General features: G+C 33.3%; 1 protein-coding gene across 2 annotated transcripts in view; it reads left to right on the top strand.

Moving 5' to 3' along the window:
• The window catches only part of LOC123703807 (sex peptide receptor), a 29,553-nt gene extending 22,782 nt beyond the window's left edge, over positions 1-6,771 (top strand). The window contains exons 4-5 of one of the 2 annotated variants that reach the window (XM_045651967.1): positions 1,288-1,426; positions 5,713-6,771. In XM_045651967.1, coding sequence (XP_045507923.1) covers positions 1,288-1,426; positions 5,713-6,258 — 685 coding nt within the window. In that variant the 3' untranslated portion in view covers positions 6,259-6,771. Of the gene's footprint in view, positions 1-1,287; positions 1,427-4,390; positions 5,294-5,712 lie in introns of those variants that run through there. The other variant, XM_045651966.1, reaches the window with a different exon arrangement.
• Positions 6,772-19,405: the final 12,634 nt, after the last annotated feature.

The raw sequence follows: 19,405 nt of genomic DNA, 5'->3' as shown, positions 1-19,405 counted from the left end.
CCTCGTGATTGATTTTTATTATTTTCTTAAAAAAATCTCATTTATAAAGCATATGATACTAAATAACAAATATTAATTAATTATGTTCTACCAGACCGAAACATTATTTTTTCTTTTTCACCACCGGGAATCGAACTCAGGTTTCCACGGTTTTACGCTTACACGTTAACCACTGCACTAAGAAAGTTAATTAAATTATATTGTAAATATTATTAGAAAGATAAAAATCTTCTTGTCTTTACAAAGCGCAGGGTGGTAAATTTTCAGAGAGAGCAGCAAAATTAAGAGAAGTTTTCCTTAATCACATCATAAAAAATGTAATAAGATTTAGAATTGTTACACAACGGAACAAGATTAAACCTTTGAAATTAGACGCCAAAAAAATCAAACCATCGCAAAGGAAAACGCAATTTTTTACGGCTATAGGCACTAAAATCCGAATCTGGCTCATTAAAAAGGAAAAGACATAAATAATTGGAAATATTACATTCCTACTATTCCTACTATATAATATTATTATAAATGCGAAAGTAACTCTGTCTGTCTGTCTGTTAAAATCGGAGAATCGGTCTTTAAGCGGGAAAGCTTTAACCTGTCAACCGATTTTGATGAAATTTGGCACAAACAATCTTTAGACCCTTAGAAAGAACATAGGCTACCTTTTATTGCGAAATATGTACCACGGGCGAAGCCGGGGCGGACCGCTAGTTTATTATAAAGAGAAATTAGATACATATATCAAGTGGAATTCTCAGTATGTTTTTCCGGTCACTAGCTTGTATTTTAGATCAATATTGTTAACATTTATTATAATTTTTCCCATACTAGCAAGAAATCAACTTATGTATGTAGATTGTATGTATTGTTCAGATGGCCTAGTTTGTCTATTGATACTCTGTTATACTTCATATTCAGCATTTGTCTACTGTAGACGGAATAAAAGATATATTTCACTAAGCTAATTGCCTCGGCATCCCTTGATCCGGAGTAAATGACATTTAAAATTTAAGTATAAACCTGGTAAATTAAAAATCACCTCTACATGCAAAATTTTGCCTCTTTAGTTGTATTTCCCCTTTTTAACCGACTTCAAAAAAAGGAGGAGGTCATCAATTCGGCCGGTATATTTTTTTATGTATGTAGGTACACCGATTACTCCGAGGTTTCTGAACCGATTTACGTGATTATTTTTTTTTCCATGCGGGATGGTGTCGAATTGGTCCCATATTTTTTTTTAATTGATGCTTCCTAATTTTACCTAATGTTGGTATATTTTGTCTTCCACAGGTGTACCATGCCGCGTGTGAAAAAGTGTCTTATCTACATAGGTATGGCAGCCTTCCTGCATCAGTTTCCCAGATTTTTCGAGAAGGAATACGTACCTCATATTACAGTGTGGAGAGGACATTTGGAAGAAGTTTGTAGAGTAAGTAAATTCTATTTTATTTGACTAAAGAATTAACTATTGTCGAATTTATTGAATGCAATTAATTGGTTTTAATAATATTAATATTTAACGTAATATATGGTTTGTGGAGACATTAGTAAAGCCGGCTACTCACGTACTTGCCGCAGGGGCAATATTGGAACTCGGTTGCACGGCGATCGGAGCAATTTCCGCTGTTCTCTTAATTGCCCCTGCTTTCCTATACACAGAAACAATTAATGCCGGCTACTCACGTACCTGCCGCAGGGGCAATATTGGAACTCGGTTTTACGGCGGTCGGAGCATTTCAGCTGTTCTCTAAATTGCCCCTGCTTGCCTATATACACATCACAAATAAAGGGTGCAATTCCAATATTGCCCCTGCTGCAGGTAAGTGAGTAGCCAGTTTAAACTGAATGATTTATTTTAACCCATTGAGCTCCAAGCGGCCCGATCGGTCCACGTCACAATAGATTTTCTATTGTGTCTGTGGTTCCGGGGCCTGAGTTATTAATGAAATTAATATTTAAAATTATTATATGGTTTTTAATGAATTAACTGTATGAATGTTAACAATTTATGTGTGGTTATCAAAAAATGTTGTTTCAACGGAGTTCTTCGTTATTACGCACTAATAAAAAAATATTTTTTACTGTGTTTCATCATAATGTTTTTTAATTAATATGATTGAACGCTAGTATATTACAATCTTACTGTTCTGTGATTACATTACAATGCAATTGCAAGCAATTTAACTCTTGTATGACAAGAAGGGCTTTATATGTCGCATACATGTCACAGATTATACTGTGATTAATTCCCAAATACTACATTATATAATATACCGTCTTGCCCAACATGTTAAGTCTTCGATAATTATGTGAATAATTCTAAAAGTTCCCATTGATTTATTTGACTACACCTATTTAAAGAAGATCAATATGAACGTACAAACTCAAATATTTATTCAAATAGACATATTTTAGACGCGCCTTTGAATCGTCAGTTAGAATTGGTTAGAAATTATTTACCACCAAATTTTTACCTAAACATATGTCAAACGCACAGCTAAAAAACATAATAAAAAAGAGCGTGTGTGCCGAACACATCTGGCAAGATTCAAAGATACCAAAATCGTCGCCTTACTCCATGACGTGATGGTATTGCCTGACACGTCCTTGAAATTTTAACTCTCAGCGCGTATAAAGAAGTTTCACTACAAAAAATAGTAGGTATAATGTCGATATTCTTTCCATTTCCATTTCTCTTGTATATTTTAATACATTTTTCTAATATATTATTATAATGAACCTCATTCAATCTTCATTCTATCCAAGAAAGATGGATTGTTCTCATGAATTCCAGGAAACGTATTACAGTTAACATGCCCCACGATTAATATAAAGAAGGTTAAATTATATATTATTATGTAAGAAGAATTAATGGCTAATGTATGGAAAATACGCGTAATTTAGTTTTTCTAAGGGTTAAATGTTAGATGGTTATTATTCGTTTTGATTATTATTGTAAGTGAAGATTTTGTAGACATGTTACGGTGCATTTACATCAACGAGCGAATGCTAACGCGCCTTTGAATCGTCACTTTGAAATTATTTACCGCTAAATTTTATCCTTTATAAACATAATATGTCAATCCCACAGAAAAAAATCATTAGCTAACGATGCATTTACATCAAAAGAGCGAATGCTCATTCTAAGCCCACTATGTCAAATTATTTTAGTGTAAACAGGCGTAGAGCATTCTTTCGTTGATCTTAGTGCGTTCGAAAAGATTCTATGCATTGTTTTAATACTGAACAATTATACTGCTCGTATTCAGTATAATAGTTCAGTATTTAAACAATTTTCGGTCACACTAAACGATTAGGAAATAATGCTCTTGCTCTAGCTCTAGCTCAATGTTGTTTGATGTAAATGCACCGTTATGAATAGATTAGAGAGAGAAAGTTAAGGAATAAATTCTTAATATTGTCTTCAAATTATTTCATCAAACAGCACTTGCGATCTTATAATTTATCCAGTGATGATAACCTAAAAAAAAAAACTAAAATCTAAAACATATTTTTTAAACTGTAACCTACAAAAACTATGAACTTTATTTTAATGATCTACGATTTCGAATCATGGCAATTAAGAACCGTTTGAAAGAATGATATAGTAGGTACCTTGTAACCACATAAACAAAAACAAACAAAAGCAGGTATCAAAAGCATTGTTCCATAAATACGTACAAAACAAGACGATAAATTACTTCCCGCGGTTTTTCTTTCTAGACCAGATCGCTAACTTTCTTTACCTATTAGGTAGCTTGGATGAATACGAAGTTTTAAAACTCGTATTGTTACTTATATGGAGAATCGTTTTGTTGATTTGGTAACATTTGTTTATGGAATTGTAATTTTCGAATATTGTATGTGATTTTGATATGAAAAGTGTAGAATTTTTATCTTAATGTTTCAATTCAATTTAAATACGTAAAAATTGTATTTACTTGTCAATAAAATAATAGGTGTTGTCTTACATCTTCTAATATATAAAAATCAATGCCACTTTTCGTTGTAATTCCATAACTCGAGAACGGCTGAACCGATTTCGATAATTCTTTTTTTATTATATTCCTTGAAGTACGAGGATGGTTCTTATGTAGAGAAAACGTTAATATGTACCACGGGCGAAGCCGGGGCGGACCGCTAGTTATCTATATTTTCCCTTATTTATGTAATGAATTAATGATTATTACTGAGAATCGAACTCTTACTCGAGAATAAATATGTGGGTATATAGTCATCTACTTTAACGGGTTTTGTTTTTGTAGTGTTTTCTGTGTTATGGACTAACCAGGTTTTTATTAACAACACTAACCTTCATGTGAACTTATTATTTCTATTGTTATTCTTATTACTTAAATTATGCATTATACCTAATCTGGATTTTATTTTCTAGGTAAAATTGGCAAAATGGATAGAAAAACTGTCAGTGGACGCGTACTACACAGCGTACTTCACATTTCGTGTTCTTTTCGTACATTTACTGCCTTGTACATCACTAGTAGTCCTAAACGTTCTACTCTTCAAAGCGATGAGAACCGCGCAGATAAACAGACAAAAACTGTTCAAGGAAACAAGAAAATCCGAATGCAAAAGGCTAAGCGATTCCAACTGTACAACACTAATGTTAATCGTAGTCGTAACTGTATTTTTATCAGTCGAAATCCCAGTCGCAGTAGTGACGATACTGCACATTATATCTAGCACCGTAGTCGAGATTCTTGACTACGATATCGCTAACAAGCTTATACTGATAACGAATTTTTGTATAATTCTCTCGTATCCGATCAATTTCGCTATTTATTGTGGTATGTCGCGGCAGTTCAGAGAGACGTTCAAAGACTTGTTTATGAAAAGTGGTGGGTCGAGAAGAAACGGTGCGTCTAGTCGATATTCGATAGTGAATGGTCCCCGCACTTGTACGACTGAAACTGTGCTCTAATTTTGGGAAATAAGGTGCATATTTCAATGACTTTGACCTGAATAATTCTTAAAAACGCAAAAGGCTGACTATTCACACTTTGATCGCTCAAAATTCTGTAGTGCTTCTCTTGTCTATTCTTTTGATACTATGTTTTTGATTAAATTGTAATGCTTTAAATTATTTAACTAATCAAATAATATTAATTTTTACTTCAAACACTGAAACACAAATGAAGACTTCGAGTAGTGATTACAAATAGTAATATTGCTGCAGTCTTTATCAAAATGCGATAAAATGCAAATTAATATCATCTTAAAAATAACGTTTATCATCTACAATGCCTTATTTTTTATTAATAAATAAATACTTGAACAATAAACTTACAAAATTAGTTAAATTTTAAAAAAGAAGAAATTATTTTCTAGCTAGACTCGCATTCATTAGAAATATAAATAACGACAATATGTCTCATTGTCTCACACATAAGCCGTTTAAATGATCTGGATTCAAAGGCCAATTTTTAAACTTGGTTGTGAATACTTATGATGTTCCAACGAATAAAAATATCAATTAACTGCGATAGATTCAAACGAGATGACAATAAATAACTCTTACACACACATTTTTATTTAAGATTTATGTTTTTTCTGTTTCTCTAGAAGCATTTAATAAAATTTAATACTATTTTCATATTGTTTCATTTACTTCTGTCCCCTCAACTCTTTTAACCTTTGTACTAATCGTTTGTCTTCCTCTAATGCTTTTTAACATTCTAATACCTAATATATTTGCAGGGTCAAATAGCATCGTGGGTGCGGACGCTCTCAGTAGACGCATACTTCATTACCTACTTCACTTTCCGAGTACTATTTGTCCACTTAATCCCTTGTACCTCTCTCGTTGTACTAAACGTCCTCCTCTTCAGAGCCATGAGAACCGCCCAGATAAACAGACAAAAGCTATTCAAGGAGAACCGTAAATCCGAATGCAAACGACTTAGAGATTCCAACTGCACAACACTAATGCTTATCGTCGTTGTCACAGTATTTCTGCTAGTCGAAATACCGGTCGCCGTCGTCACGATACTCCACATAATCTCCAGCACCCTAGTCGAGATTCTCGACTACGATATAGCGAACGTTCTCATTCTCATCACTAATTTCTGTATAATTGTTTCGTACCCGATAAATTTTGCTATTTATTGCGGCATGTCGCGACAATTTCGGGAGACGTTTAAAGAATTATTTATTCGTGGAACTGTCACGAGCAGAAATGGCGGTTCAAGTCGATATTCCCTCGTAAACGGCCCGCGAACTTGTACAAACGAAACCGTACTTTAGACAGACTAAAAATAATTTGTAATCTGTGCATTCATGTAGTATAGATGTAAATATGTCACTTTATATTGTCTATTACATTTGTAGACATATCAGTTTTATTTGATAGCGTATTAAATGTATTTTTTTAAGTCGCCTTATTGTAAAGATTGTTGTATGTTGAACATTACTTTTCCAAGACTGTATGATTACTCGATCATAATGTTGTTTTATTTGTCATTGATCGACTAGTTTTATAGTCTGTGGATGGTGAGCCCCCATTCAGGGAAAGTATTGTAAAATTAGAGTTTATATTGTAATGTGTAAGTAAATGTGCTTTGATAAATGTAAATATTTGTATGTACAATAAAATTATTTATGAATTAATTTAAAAAATAAATTTATTTGTATGTTATCGGTGTAAGCTTTTGTGTTGGTGAAGATAACCTCATTTATAGAGTCATTGTAATTTTTTTAATGGACCATGGCATTTTGAATCGATTCAAATGTGATTTTAAATAAATAATGTGAATTGTACTCATGTGTTTTATTATTATCCTTGAAAATACCACTACTGCTAAAAAAGATAAAAAAATCCATACTAATACTAGCGGTCCGCCCCGGCTTCGCCCGTGGTACATATTAACGTTTTCTCTACATAAGAACCATCCTCGTACTTCAAGGAATATAATAAAAAAAGAATTATCGAAATCGGTTCAGCCGTTCTCGAGTTATGGAATTACAACGAAAAGTGGCATTGATTTTTATATAATATATTATGATTATAAATGCGAAAGTAACTCTGTCTGTCTGTCTGTTACTCAATCACGCCTAAACTACTGAACCAATTTGCATGAAATTTGGTATGGAGATATTTTAATACCCGAGAAAGGACATAGGCTACCTTTTATTGCGAAATAAGTACCACGGGCGAAGCCGGGGCGGACCACTAGTATTTAAATATAGTAGTTAATGTGTTAGATCAAAAAGAGAAAACTACTTGAACTGATTATTTAAATTATCTTCAGAACTAATTTGAAATAGCTCTAAAGTCATATATAAATCTAATAGCAGACTGCAGTGCTCATTTGCTTGTACATGTCATAGAGATGAATTGAAAGGACTTATTTGTTGCAAATATTTTATACAAAAAACTAACCTTATATATAATACACTATATCTGTACAAAATTTTATATCCAATCGATATTTTTATAATACAAATACATATTACCTACAATGTCTTAAAAGTATTATCATTGGAAACCACACAATACAATCCTTCACATATGTATAAAAATAATATTGGAACTTAATATTGGAAGAAATTCAATACCGATATAATCCGCTTGAAGCAAAATCGTTGAATTTGTGAACATTGCTTTACAATATGTACAATGAACCACGAAAGGTAAGGAAATGTAAAAAATTGTGCAAAATAATAATGTCTAGTTCGATATGTATGAAATAAGCCTGGTTTTCTACGTAATCTTAACCTGCGGCTATACTCGCGTAAAAAAGGTAGCCTGTGTGATAATCCAGACTATCATTTATCCATGTACCAAATTTCATATAGATCTGATCCTGTTTTTGCGTAAAATAGAAACAAAATGGGTACATTCATAAAAGAAACAACAACAAATACAATACAGAACTTTAGCGATTACAATATTACTATAAGAAGAATAATAAACGACTAGTCAAAAGATATTCCATTATTCAAAACATACCTACACTGTTTTTCCTGTGATTATAGTATTCATGTACCAATACCTCCACATTATTTTGTACACTTTTTACAGCGACATACTGCAGAATATAATAAAAAATTGTTCATGGTAAGTATTTATAACACTATCTATCTATACTAATATTATAAAGCTGAAGAGTTTGTTTGTTTGTTTGACGCGCTAATCTCAGTAACTAGTGGTCCGATTTGAAAAATCTTTCGGTGTTAGATAGCCCATTCATCGAAGTTATATATAAGCTATATATCATCACGCTAAAGCCAACAAGAGCGGATCAATGCGGGTGAAACCGCGGGGCACAGCTAGTAAGTAATATAGCTTAAAATAACAAAAAATAAAACACGTTTAAACTCTTGAAATTATTTTATTGTCACCGATCCTTGATAAGTGTACAAAGATTAAATAAATTCTGTCCGTTTAAAGTAGGTCTAAATCGAGTCTAAAGGAATTGCCCTATACAGTATATACAGAAACTTTTCGCTTTAATTAAAGCGAGTTAATAATAAAATGGAGTGTAGAGAAGTCTTTGTTCAGTCTCAATATTACAATAAAAATACCATAATTTTCACTTCATGTTTTACCTAAATAACTCATACAGTACGTGCGTTCTTAAAAGATTAATAAAACGATCAGCTTAATAGCAAATGGCACAACATGGCCTTAACACCAGTAGCTATGAAAATTAAAACACTATTCGAGCAATGAAAATTAAGTGAACATAAATTAACTGTTTTAATGATATGCCTTACACTTTTAGTGAAATATCGCGACGTTTATATAATGTATGGTTGAAATGAAACATTGCACGAGTTATTGGATAAATTTGAATATTAAATGTAGTGGACATGGGTAAGTTTCAAGGCAAAATGAATCAACGTACCTATAAGAGAAATCCAGTAGAAAAGTATTATGTAGGATCACTACGATGCTTTGCTTAAAATGTTGAGAAAGAAAATTAGATTATATCTATACTTAATATTATAAATCTGAAGAGTTTGTTTGTTTGTTTGAACGCGCTAATCTCAGGAACTACGGGTCCGATTTGAAAAATTATTTCGGTGTTAGATAGCCCATTTATCGAGGAAGGCTATAGGCTATACCAATAGGAGCGGAGCCTCGCGGGTGAAACCGCGGGGCGCAGCCAGTAATAGAATAAATATTAGGTTATAGTTGCTTTTATTCCGAATTGCAGGAAAATTGGCTAAGTATTGTTTAAATGGGAAAATAAAAAATTGTTTATAATATTTTTATAATTCAGATATGTTAAAAAAGATCTGTGCTTTAAGTACCTATCATGGATTTATTATACTTTACATAATTGATTCGAACAAACATGCATATGCTTATGCAGAAAGTACATTTTCAACTTATTTATAAATAACTGATCGAACCAATTCTATGAAAAAAAACAGTTTTAAATTCCGAAAACGTAGTACCTATAGTATTTCATGCATGTATCAACTTCTATATCCCTTGATATTTAGATAGAGCGATTTTGATGAGTTTTCAAACAAAATGAATTTGTAAAATTCGTCACATGTTAAATAACTTTCCTGGTATTTTCGCTATCATAAAACATCGAAATAACAAGAATTTTCAAATTGCAATACCAATATTTTTTCCGTGAAAAAATAAAGTCCCCTTTATTCGAAGAACTCAGAGGAAAACTATTTTTTAAATTATATTTTAGCGTAGGTGTTGTCTTTTTTCCGAAAAGAAAATGCCTAGTTCAGGTAGTATGGAATAATACTTTAACCTTAAGTACAGCTAATATCATAAAGCTAAAGAGTTTGTTTGTTTGATTGCTTGGTTAATTTTGCTAATGTCAGAAACTACCGGCCCGATTTGAAAAGTTATTTCAGTGCTACAGAACCCATTTGTCGAAGAAGACTATAGATAAATTCATCACGCTAAGACTAGAAACGGAGTAATGCGGGTAAAACCGCAAGGAGCAACTAGTCTTCTTTATTATAATTCAACGGAACAGCTGTGTTGTTCCAACAATCAGTATAAAAACATAAGTAGATAATTCTCATAAAAAAATAACAGCCGACTATAACGGCCTATGTCCTTTTTAACCGTCGTTCTCATTATGACACAAGTTTCTTATATCATTCGTATGTTTATTATTTTTTAGGACACAAAAACAGGTTTTGTAATATCGAAAGGAATTTCCTTTCAGGACAAAGCAAGGTGTATTTAAAATATATTGAACTAGCTTACCGCCGTAAGCCCCCTTTGTCTTAAACCTAATAAATTATATACTAATTCCTGCCTCTTGAATCACTCTATCTATTAAAAAAACCGCATCAAAATCCGTTGTAATTTAAAGATTTAAGCAAACAAAGGTACATAGGGACAGAGAAAGCGACTTTGTTTTATACTATGTAGCGATAGTGAAGAAACCTTCGTGTGCATTCTTGACAACATGATTTACTTATACAGGGTGTAATCGTTAAGTGTGCACAGGCGATTATTCCGTAACTATTACAGATATCAAAAAACTTTAAACTGATATCGAAAGTATTTAACCTAATGAGTAAAATGGCCATAATAAATTTTTAAAAATAAAACGAGAAATATCTAAAAAATTAACTTGAAACCCTCCCATACATTTAGTATGAGATACGAATATCTCATGTACATGGGTTGATCCAAAAGTAATGATAATCAATATTAAACAAGGTCATTACAGTTATAATAATTATGTAGTTCTCTAGATAGTCTTCTAACTAGAAAATATACTTCAATATTTTTTTTCCTAAACTTAAAAAAAATTGACTTCATCCACAAAAACCCCTCCACGCAGCCATGACTTCGCTGTCGTCTTAAAATAATTTATTGCTAAGAAAGTGTTTCTTGTGCCGAGGAAAGAGATAAAAGTAAATAGGAGCTAGATCTAAAAAAAATAGGGTAGGTGTTAAAGCATTTGGAATGCCGATTTTTGAATGGCAGCCATCGCAACTGACGCTTTGTGATCTCGTGCGTTGTCTTGGTGAAACAGCGTTCAGGTCCGCAGTTTGCCATGGCTCTTTTCCATACTAACCCAAAAAAGTAAGAGCCCAATAAAGTGGCTACCTTTTTAAAATATTCCAACATAATTATTCCTTCAGCGTCCCAAAAAACTACCGCTTTAATCTTACCTACTGATTTTCACTTTGAATTTCTTCATCGTCACTTTGGAAGCTCGCATCCAGGATATTGATTGTTTTTTGGTTTCAGCATAAACATGGTGAACTCGGGTAACGTCCATGATCACAAAACGTGACAAAAAATTATCCTGATATCAATAAAAATTTAGAAATTTACCCTCTACATGTCGAATCGTTGTTTCTTCTTTTCGTCGGGAAACATTCTGGCACGCACGGTTCACATTCAAATTAATGTAAATAATTGGAAACGTGGCCTGTTGATATGATTTTTTTGTGATTACTTAGTGAATACATGAGCAAGCAAAAAACATTTATTTTATATTTTTATGTGCACAGGAAATACCCAATTATCATTACTTTTGGATCAACCTAGTACATTTAATATGAAAGATTTTAGCTTTTTCTTTCTTTTTTTGGTTTTCTGCTTTAATTACTTCGCAAATTTGAAGGGAAGTTCATTTAGAAACTGTAAATAGAGCTCCTCATTGTATTGCACAATGAGGACATCACTTCGAAAATCTGCTATGAATACAAAATGTATGGGAAATAAAATGTATGGGAGCGTTTAATGTAACATTTTTGGATATTTGTAGTTTTATTTAAAAAAAATTATTATGGCCATTTTACTCATTAGATTAAGTACTTTCGATATCAGTTTAAAGTTTTTTGGTATCTGCAATAGTTACGGAATAATCGCTTGTGCACACTTAACGATTACACCCTGTATATCTGTTTTGTGTTTTCAATGCAATAAATCCATACTAATATTACCTATAAATGCGAAAGTAACTCTGTCTGTCTGTCTGTTACTCAATCACGCCTTAACTACTGAACCAATTTGTATGAAATTTGGTATAGAGATAATTTGACACCCGAGAAAGGACATAGGCTACTTTTTACCCCGGGAAATAGGACAGATTCTATCCCGGAAATCCCAAGGGAACGGGAACTATGCGGGTTTTTCTTTGACTGCGCGGGCGAAGCCGCGGGTGGAAAGCTAGTATGTTATAAAATTATATTGTTGTTTTATTTGCCCTGTCTATCCCTGTATTCTCTAAGCTATATAAGCTAGTATATCTATACAATAGGAAGCTTAACAACAAAAGACATTATAATACCACAAGTTTACGACTGGACCCAAGTTTTGGCCAGCGTCCTAAATACTCACGAGGTGTGTTAATCCTATTAAACATTGTTATATACATTTATAAACTTACTAGCTTACTGCCCGCGGCTTCGCCCGCTTTGTCCAAGACCTAATAAATTATATAGTAAGACCTTCATGTTGAATCCCTCTATCTATTAAAAAAACCGCATCAAAATCCAAAAAATCCGTTGCGTAGTTTTGAAGATTACATACATAGGGACATACTATGTACTTATGTAGTGATACCTTAAAAATAAATACAATTCTTATATTACATACAAATTTCATAGTCTGAATCTAGGAAATCGTTGGACTACTTTCCAGGTAGACATTTATTTATGTGAGATTTTTATTTCAAGAAATAACACATAGGCACAGATAATATAAAACTTAATGCCGGCTACTCACGTACCTGCCGTAGGGGCAATATTGGTACAATCTTGGTTGGTCGGCAGCCGGAGCAATTTCAGTTGTTCTCTAAATTGCCCCTGCTTGCCTATACACATCAATTAAAGAGATAATTAAGGGTGCAATTCCAATATTGCTACAGATATGTGAGTAGCCGGTCTTACATAGGTACGTAACTACGGTACATAAATATAAAAAGTATAATTATAAAATATATGTTATGTAAATAATGATAAAAAGGTATGACAGAGAAAAGGTCACGCAAACCAGCGTATAGGTATTAAAATATCTTTTACGCAGAAACAATTGGTCATGTTTTTCATATATTTTTTAAAACTCTACCATACATAAGTTTTATGAATATAACCTAGAAATAACAGAAATGTTTGAAGAGTCTGAATCAATATTATTGCGTAGGTGCACGTGTGACGTCATTCAATAATATTATTTCAGTGCAGCGGCCATTTTCTATTCGTACAGAAATGTAAGGGTTGACAGGAATTCACGTCTGATTTAACGCTACGAGTTTTTGATGAAATTTTCGAATTTTTTTCATACGGTTTCCTTTGTATATGAACGTTATTTTTAGAATTTGCTTCTCAGTTATATAAGTAGTATAGTGTGGAAAATTTTGATAGGCCCTAGAGGGAAAGTTCTAGAAATACTGAAGATAGCAAATGTACTAAGCTAATGTGCAGTGTACTAAGCTTCCGTAATGAGTTTAAGAAATCCATTTTACATCGGCAAATCAATCAACATTAGTTGCTTGGTTCGTTAGCGTATGGCTAATAATTTTTCTAATTTTATACAGCTATTTTCTGTTATCCTTATATAAATATTTAAATTATTTATTAATAAATCATATTATTATTATTTCTTTTGAGTTATGAATTTTGTTTTATTTTGATATTTATGTAAGTAGTGTATATACGTGTATCTATTTTAATTTATTCATATTTTTCATTTTCTGCCACTATAGGCGTCATTTGGGAAAATGGGAACCACTGAAAATCAGCCGCAGAATTCCTGAGTGGTGTCCCTGTTCAGCACACAGAATCACACCTAATTAATATTAATGTTTTACATTTCACTGTGTTGTTCTATTTAATTTTCTGTTTTTTTTTTAAGTCTTTCATGTGTGTTGAATTAAATGTCTTTTCTTTCTTTCTTCTTTCAAATTTTGCTGAGAGGAAACATTCCTTTATTTTTAAAAAGAAATAGAACTGCATTCAAAGATTTTCGAAAAGTCACTTGCTTCGACCTGGCATCGAACTAACTGCAGTTTGAATGCAGTTCTATTTCTTTTTAAAAATAAAGGAATGTTTCCTTTCAGCAAAATTTGCTATCTTCTATTGAAGATACCATTATAGTAGTTATTATCTAATAATAGTAGAGAAATTTAGTTAAAATTAAATTTCATATTTCAGAAGCGACTAGCATTTTGTGAAACGAATGAATCACTTCAAGTGAGATGAAGAGTAAGGTCCCATGTTCTCTCGAGACATTTAAAGGAAGTCAAAGAAATGAACAATTTTATTTTAGTACAACTATAAAAGCAGTTTAGCTATGAAGAAATTTATTAATAATAATAATAATTTGGGCGTAGGGATGTGACGACCCCATCGCCCACGGTTGGAATATCTGTTGTCTACGTGACAACAGATATTCCACCCGTGCAATCAGTCAACCCGCAGGACACCTTGTGGCGGGGTGTTGGGGAGTAGCGACCCCGCGGGAACCAATCGCTCCCGGGGGAGGCCCCTGTCTTCATCTCCGGCTTGCCTTCACCGGCCGGTCGGAGTGAAGCCTGACGAGGACAGGACCCCCACCTCTGGCTTGCCTTAACCGGCCGGCCAGAGTGGAGTCGCGAGAGCTTTTAGCTCGAAGGGTGGATGCGAAGCGTAAGTGGCGAGTGGGCACGTGATGCTGGACCCTCAGGGAGCGCGTGATCGTCGTTTAAAGTCCAGGGACGCCTCTCCACCCTTAGCTGCTCACAATATGTTGCCCCCTTGTCGCACTATTGCAGCGACTTATTTCGGGGGCCCATACAGTGAGAGGGCGAGTCACCACCTGCCAACATATTTTTTACTTTCTTTGAGTAGAAAGGCAGGTTCCATAGTTTCCAATAGTCCCCAAATACCGGCCCATTTAACATCCCATTCCATAGCCCAGTTTATTTTGCTTTCCATATCTCGAAATAGTCCTACATCGGCCGCGGACTGCCTAGGACTGTATCTCTATAGTGCAGTCATGGGCAGGCTGCGGCTGGTGTCCCACAACACAGTAAAGTTCTCTAAAGGGCCTCTGCATGTTGGACCTGTGTCCCCATGTAAGCCTTCCAAAGGACCGGGTATCATCCTTACGGCGATACCCGTGTATTATGGATAGACATAATAATAATTTATTTATTTATTCAAGCATCAGGACTCATTTTGTTAGTAACAATTGATAACTTAAAAATCATTTTAGTAAAAATAATACAGTTTAATACAAATTATTATGACTACTAGGAATGCACTCCACCGCTACAGTACTATCAATGAAGCAGACAGTTTGCAGCAGTGGTTTATATACCAGCAGTCGAGTCGACTCGCTACACAGCGCATGATTACATTATTGCATTTATCTAACAAAAGTTTCAAATATAAGAGTTTTTCTTATTTTCAATAATAAAGTTATTATTTTATAAGTCTAAATTAATTTTTCTCTCAATACCAATATAGTATATCTACCTATATCTACAAATTTTTATATCAACAAATCCCATACCATCAATTAATTGGTTTTATTAAAAAAAATAACATTTTAATCATTCACAAAAGCTCAAACAAATTTTACATTTCAGTTTTCATAAAAACACACAATAAAAAGTGATAAATTACATAATATTAAAAGTAATTAAAAAGTTTCGTAAAGCGTGACGCGATGTAATACGAAATTTATTTTCTACATTTCTGCATACAACCAGTGGATTTTTATTAAAACCGAGCGCAGTCCATTATAGTCTAAGAGATGATAAAAGAAAATATAATATAATCTAGTATTTCACTCGTATACATTTTATTAAACATCACGATAAATAAATAGTGATTCAAATGTGTGTTATGATACATTTGGAAATGTAGACAACGTCACAACGTCACCTTGCCTAAGTCACATATAAAAAATCTCAAGAACTACTGCTCCGATTTGAAAAATTATTTCGGTGTTAGATAGCCCATTTATCGAGGCTGGCTATATATCATCACGCTATGACCAACAGGAGCGGAGCAAAGCGGGTAAAACCGCAGAGCACAGCTAATGTAACACCAAAATAATTTAGTATTTTCTAGGGTTTGATTTTACGCGAGTATTATACATTTAGAAATTAAATACTTTTTAACGGATTTTAAACGCGATTTAATCATTATATTATTTTCCCGACGTTTCGAACACTTTACAGCGAGCGTGGTCACGGGGAGACTCGAAGACACACACACAAACACAGAGTGTTCGAAACGTCGGGAAAATAATATAATGATTAAATCGCGTTTAAAATCCGTTAAAAAGTCTTTAATTTCTAAACCAAAATAATTTTTCAAATCTGACCATTACTGAATCAGTAAGTAGTTCCTAAGATTAGTATAGATGTTCAATCAGTCATGTGTCAAATGTGTAATCGTCAATTCAAAAACCGAATACAATATTCCAATATGAATTTCTATCGATATTTAGGAAAAGCATATTATGTTTCAAAAATGATTAAATAGAGTTAACATTATTTTATGTTGGGTTTTCCGATTAGATTAGGAACTGTCAAAACATTAATAACAAATAAGTATACGTCTATGGGCGGAACTCGGAAATATTACAGGATCCAAATACATAAATAAATAATAATTTATGTACATCTCTGGGTCTATTAAAGCATTATTACGAAGGCGCTCGTCGGGTAAACGAGCGTAAATTGAGAGGCGTGGTTCCCGCTGGCCGGTACAGAGTACAGACAAACTCGATTTTATGTTTTACGAAATTATTCACCTTTTCGCCGCAAATAGTGGTGAAACAGCCAACGCGAAATATTTACGATGATAATATGTGTGGTTCTATAATAAACCTAATAATTCTAGAAAGAATAATCCATACTTATATTATAAATGCGAAAGTAACTCTGTCTGTCTGTTACTCAATCACGCCTAAATTTTAAATACCAATTTTTTTTAAATTTGGTATGGAGCTATTTTCATACCCGAGAAAGGACATAGGCTACTTTTTATCCCGGGAAAATGATGCAATCCCGGAAAACCCACGGGAACCTGAACTATGTGGGTTTTTCTTTGACTGCGCGGGCGAAGCCGCGGGCGGAAACCTAGTAATTTTATAAAATTACTAGCTTACTCTTCCATTTCATTTTGCCAATACCTACTTAGCGGTAAAAAATGTTTAAAAAGCAAATTCTTCCCAAACCTTTTTTTTTTTTTTTTTTTTTATAGTGGGGAAATCTTCCAAAGATACCCACGGCCCCCGGGGAAGGAGCCGTGGGTTATGTCGGATTCTTACCGACTAAAACCCCACTGTGTTCCGTCGAGCCGCTTTAATGATGGGGCCGCGGGTATTGATTAGAATTCTTCCGCGACCCCCTCGGCGGCAGCCCATCTCCAGGCCAGGCGCAAGCTAAGAACAAGAAAAGTTGGTTTGCCTGCTCTTCCCTCCCGAAATTCTTCCCAAACCTACTGAATGTACATAATTACAAAGAACACTTGACCTCCTATATACTATTATTTCATGTAATTTAATTCAGTTTGTAAGTTTTTATATTGTCAAAGCTTACATCCATCTTTATACCCTTTGTTATATTAGTTTTGTAGTTTCTATAGTATAAGCTTTGCTTCGTTCGTTACCCGATGGTGTGAAATACCGATTCTTTTTTAACACGAAGTTTTTCATTTCGTAGCTTTTTTATTCGTAGAACGCTGTGCCACTAGTTTTAGAAAAATGTTCAGAAAAGCAATATAGAAATAGTTTTTCAACATATTTTAATACAGCTTTACAAAATGGACAGTATTTTTAATATGTCAAGTACTTTGAAGTCCAAAAATGATAAGCAGTCTGAATTTTATGACCCGATGGACGAGCGGAAAATATGCGGATAAATCGAAAATTACTTTTGTGCGCAAACCTTAATTTTAACCATTACTTACACTATAAGACTGGCAGCCATATTTCTCAATTTATTTATAAATGAGAAACTCCTAGATCGAAATTTTCGTCTTAGATAAAAATATTATTAATGCATGATAAAGTAGTAAAATCTTCAATCTATATTTATAGATTGAGTGCATTAATCAAGTACCTATATCTAAAACTTCAATACAATAAAGAACTCCAATTTTTCGTTCACTTTCCAAAAAAAAGTACTATTTTCAACAAATTAATTTTATCATGTGAAACAATAGATATTTATATTTTTTGGTTTTTATGGCATTCAAATGCTTTATAAATATAAATTTATAAAGGATAGAAAAATAAACAATAGATATTTTAGCTTTAGATAATAACCTAGTTAAAAAAAAACATGCTTAAATATGATTAACAAGGAGTCGCTTACATACGAACAGACAAACATACAGGTGAAGCTGATAATATAAGCGTGTTAAAAATTCAACAATACATTTCTTAAGACATTTTATACTTTCCGTAACAACAAACATTTGTAATATTACCTTCGTTTAATCTAACGATATAGTACCATACTACTTCTACTATTTTTTACTATATACTACTACTTCTACTTCTGACATACGATCCTAAAACGCCTCTAGAATTCAATACATTAACACGCGATAAGCCTTTATAACCTACAAAATATATGGGCCAATCAATTTATGGTCCATCTCAATGGCTGTATTCAATTACTGGTAATAACGCCGCACCCCGTTTCATCAACACAGGGTTTATTGGCGACTGGTCATCTTTCTTGGTATTAATATAGGATAGGGTGCTGTCCGACTGGTGTGTAAGGAGTTTATTTATTTATCGAAATAATTTTCTTTTTAACCTTAAATGACTAAAGGCAGGAATATTGTGAGAAGTATATGTATGTATTTAAGAACCTTTATTTTATTTAGTGAACTGAGCAAATCTATACTAATATTATAAAGCCGAAGAGTTTGTTTGTTTGTTTGAACGCGCTAATCTCGGGAACTACGGTTCCGATTTAAAAAATTCTTTCGGTGTTAGATAGCTCATTTATCGAGGAAGGTTATATGCAATACTAGCGGTCCGCCCCGGCTTCGCCCGTGGTACATGTTTACGTTTTCTCTACATAAGAACCATCCTCGTACTTCAAGGAATATAATAAAAAAAGAATTATCGAAATCGGTTCAGCCGTTCTCGAGTTATGGAATTACAACGAAAAGTGGCATTGATTTTTATATATTAGATATCATCACGGTACGACCATCAGGAGTGGAGCCACGGCCACGGGGGTGAAACCACGCGGAGCAGCTAGTAAATATATATGCGTAGATAATATACTTAAAAAAGCTTCGTTTGTTTAGTTTTGATACACAAATCAAGAAGAAGGAGTAAAAAAAGGGTTCAGGAATATTTAAGGCCAATCGAGATAGACTGAAGTATATCTACTGAGATTTCCGAAATAAGGCTAATATCTACTATTATATGACTTTCATATTTATTGTTGTTTGTTTGGAGAGAGACTAATAATGAGGCAAAGTC

This window comes from Colias croceus, chromosome 27 (genome assembly GCF_905220415.1).
Source record: "Colias croceus chromosome 27, ilColCroc2.1".
NCBI classification, from domain to species: Eukaryota; Metazoa; Arthropoda; class Insecta; order Lepidoptera; family Pieridae; genus Colias; species Colias croceus.
Note: the sequence above shows the minus strand (reverse complement) of the source record. Positions and strands in the feature narration are given on the sequence as shown.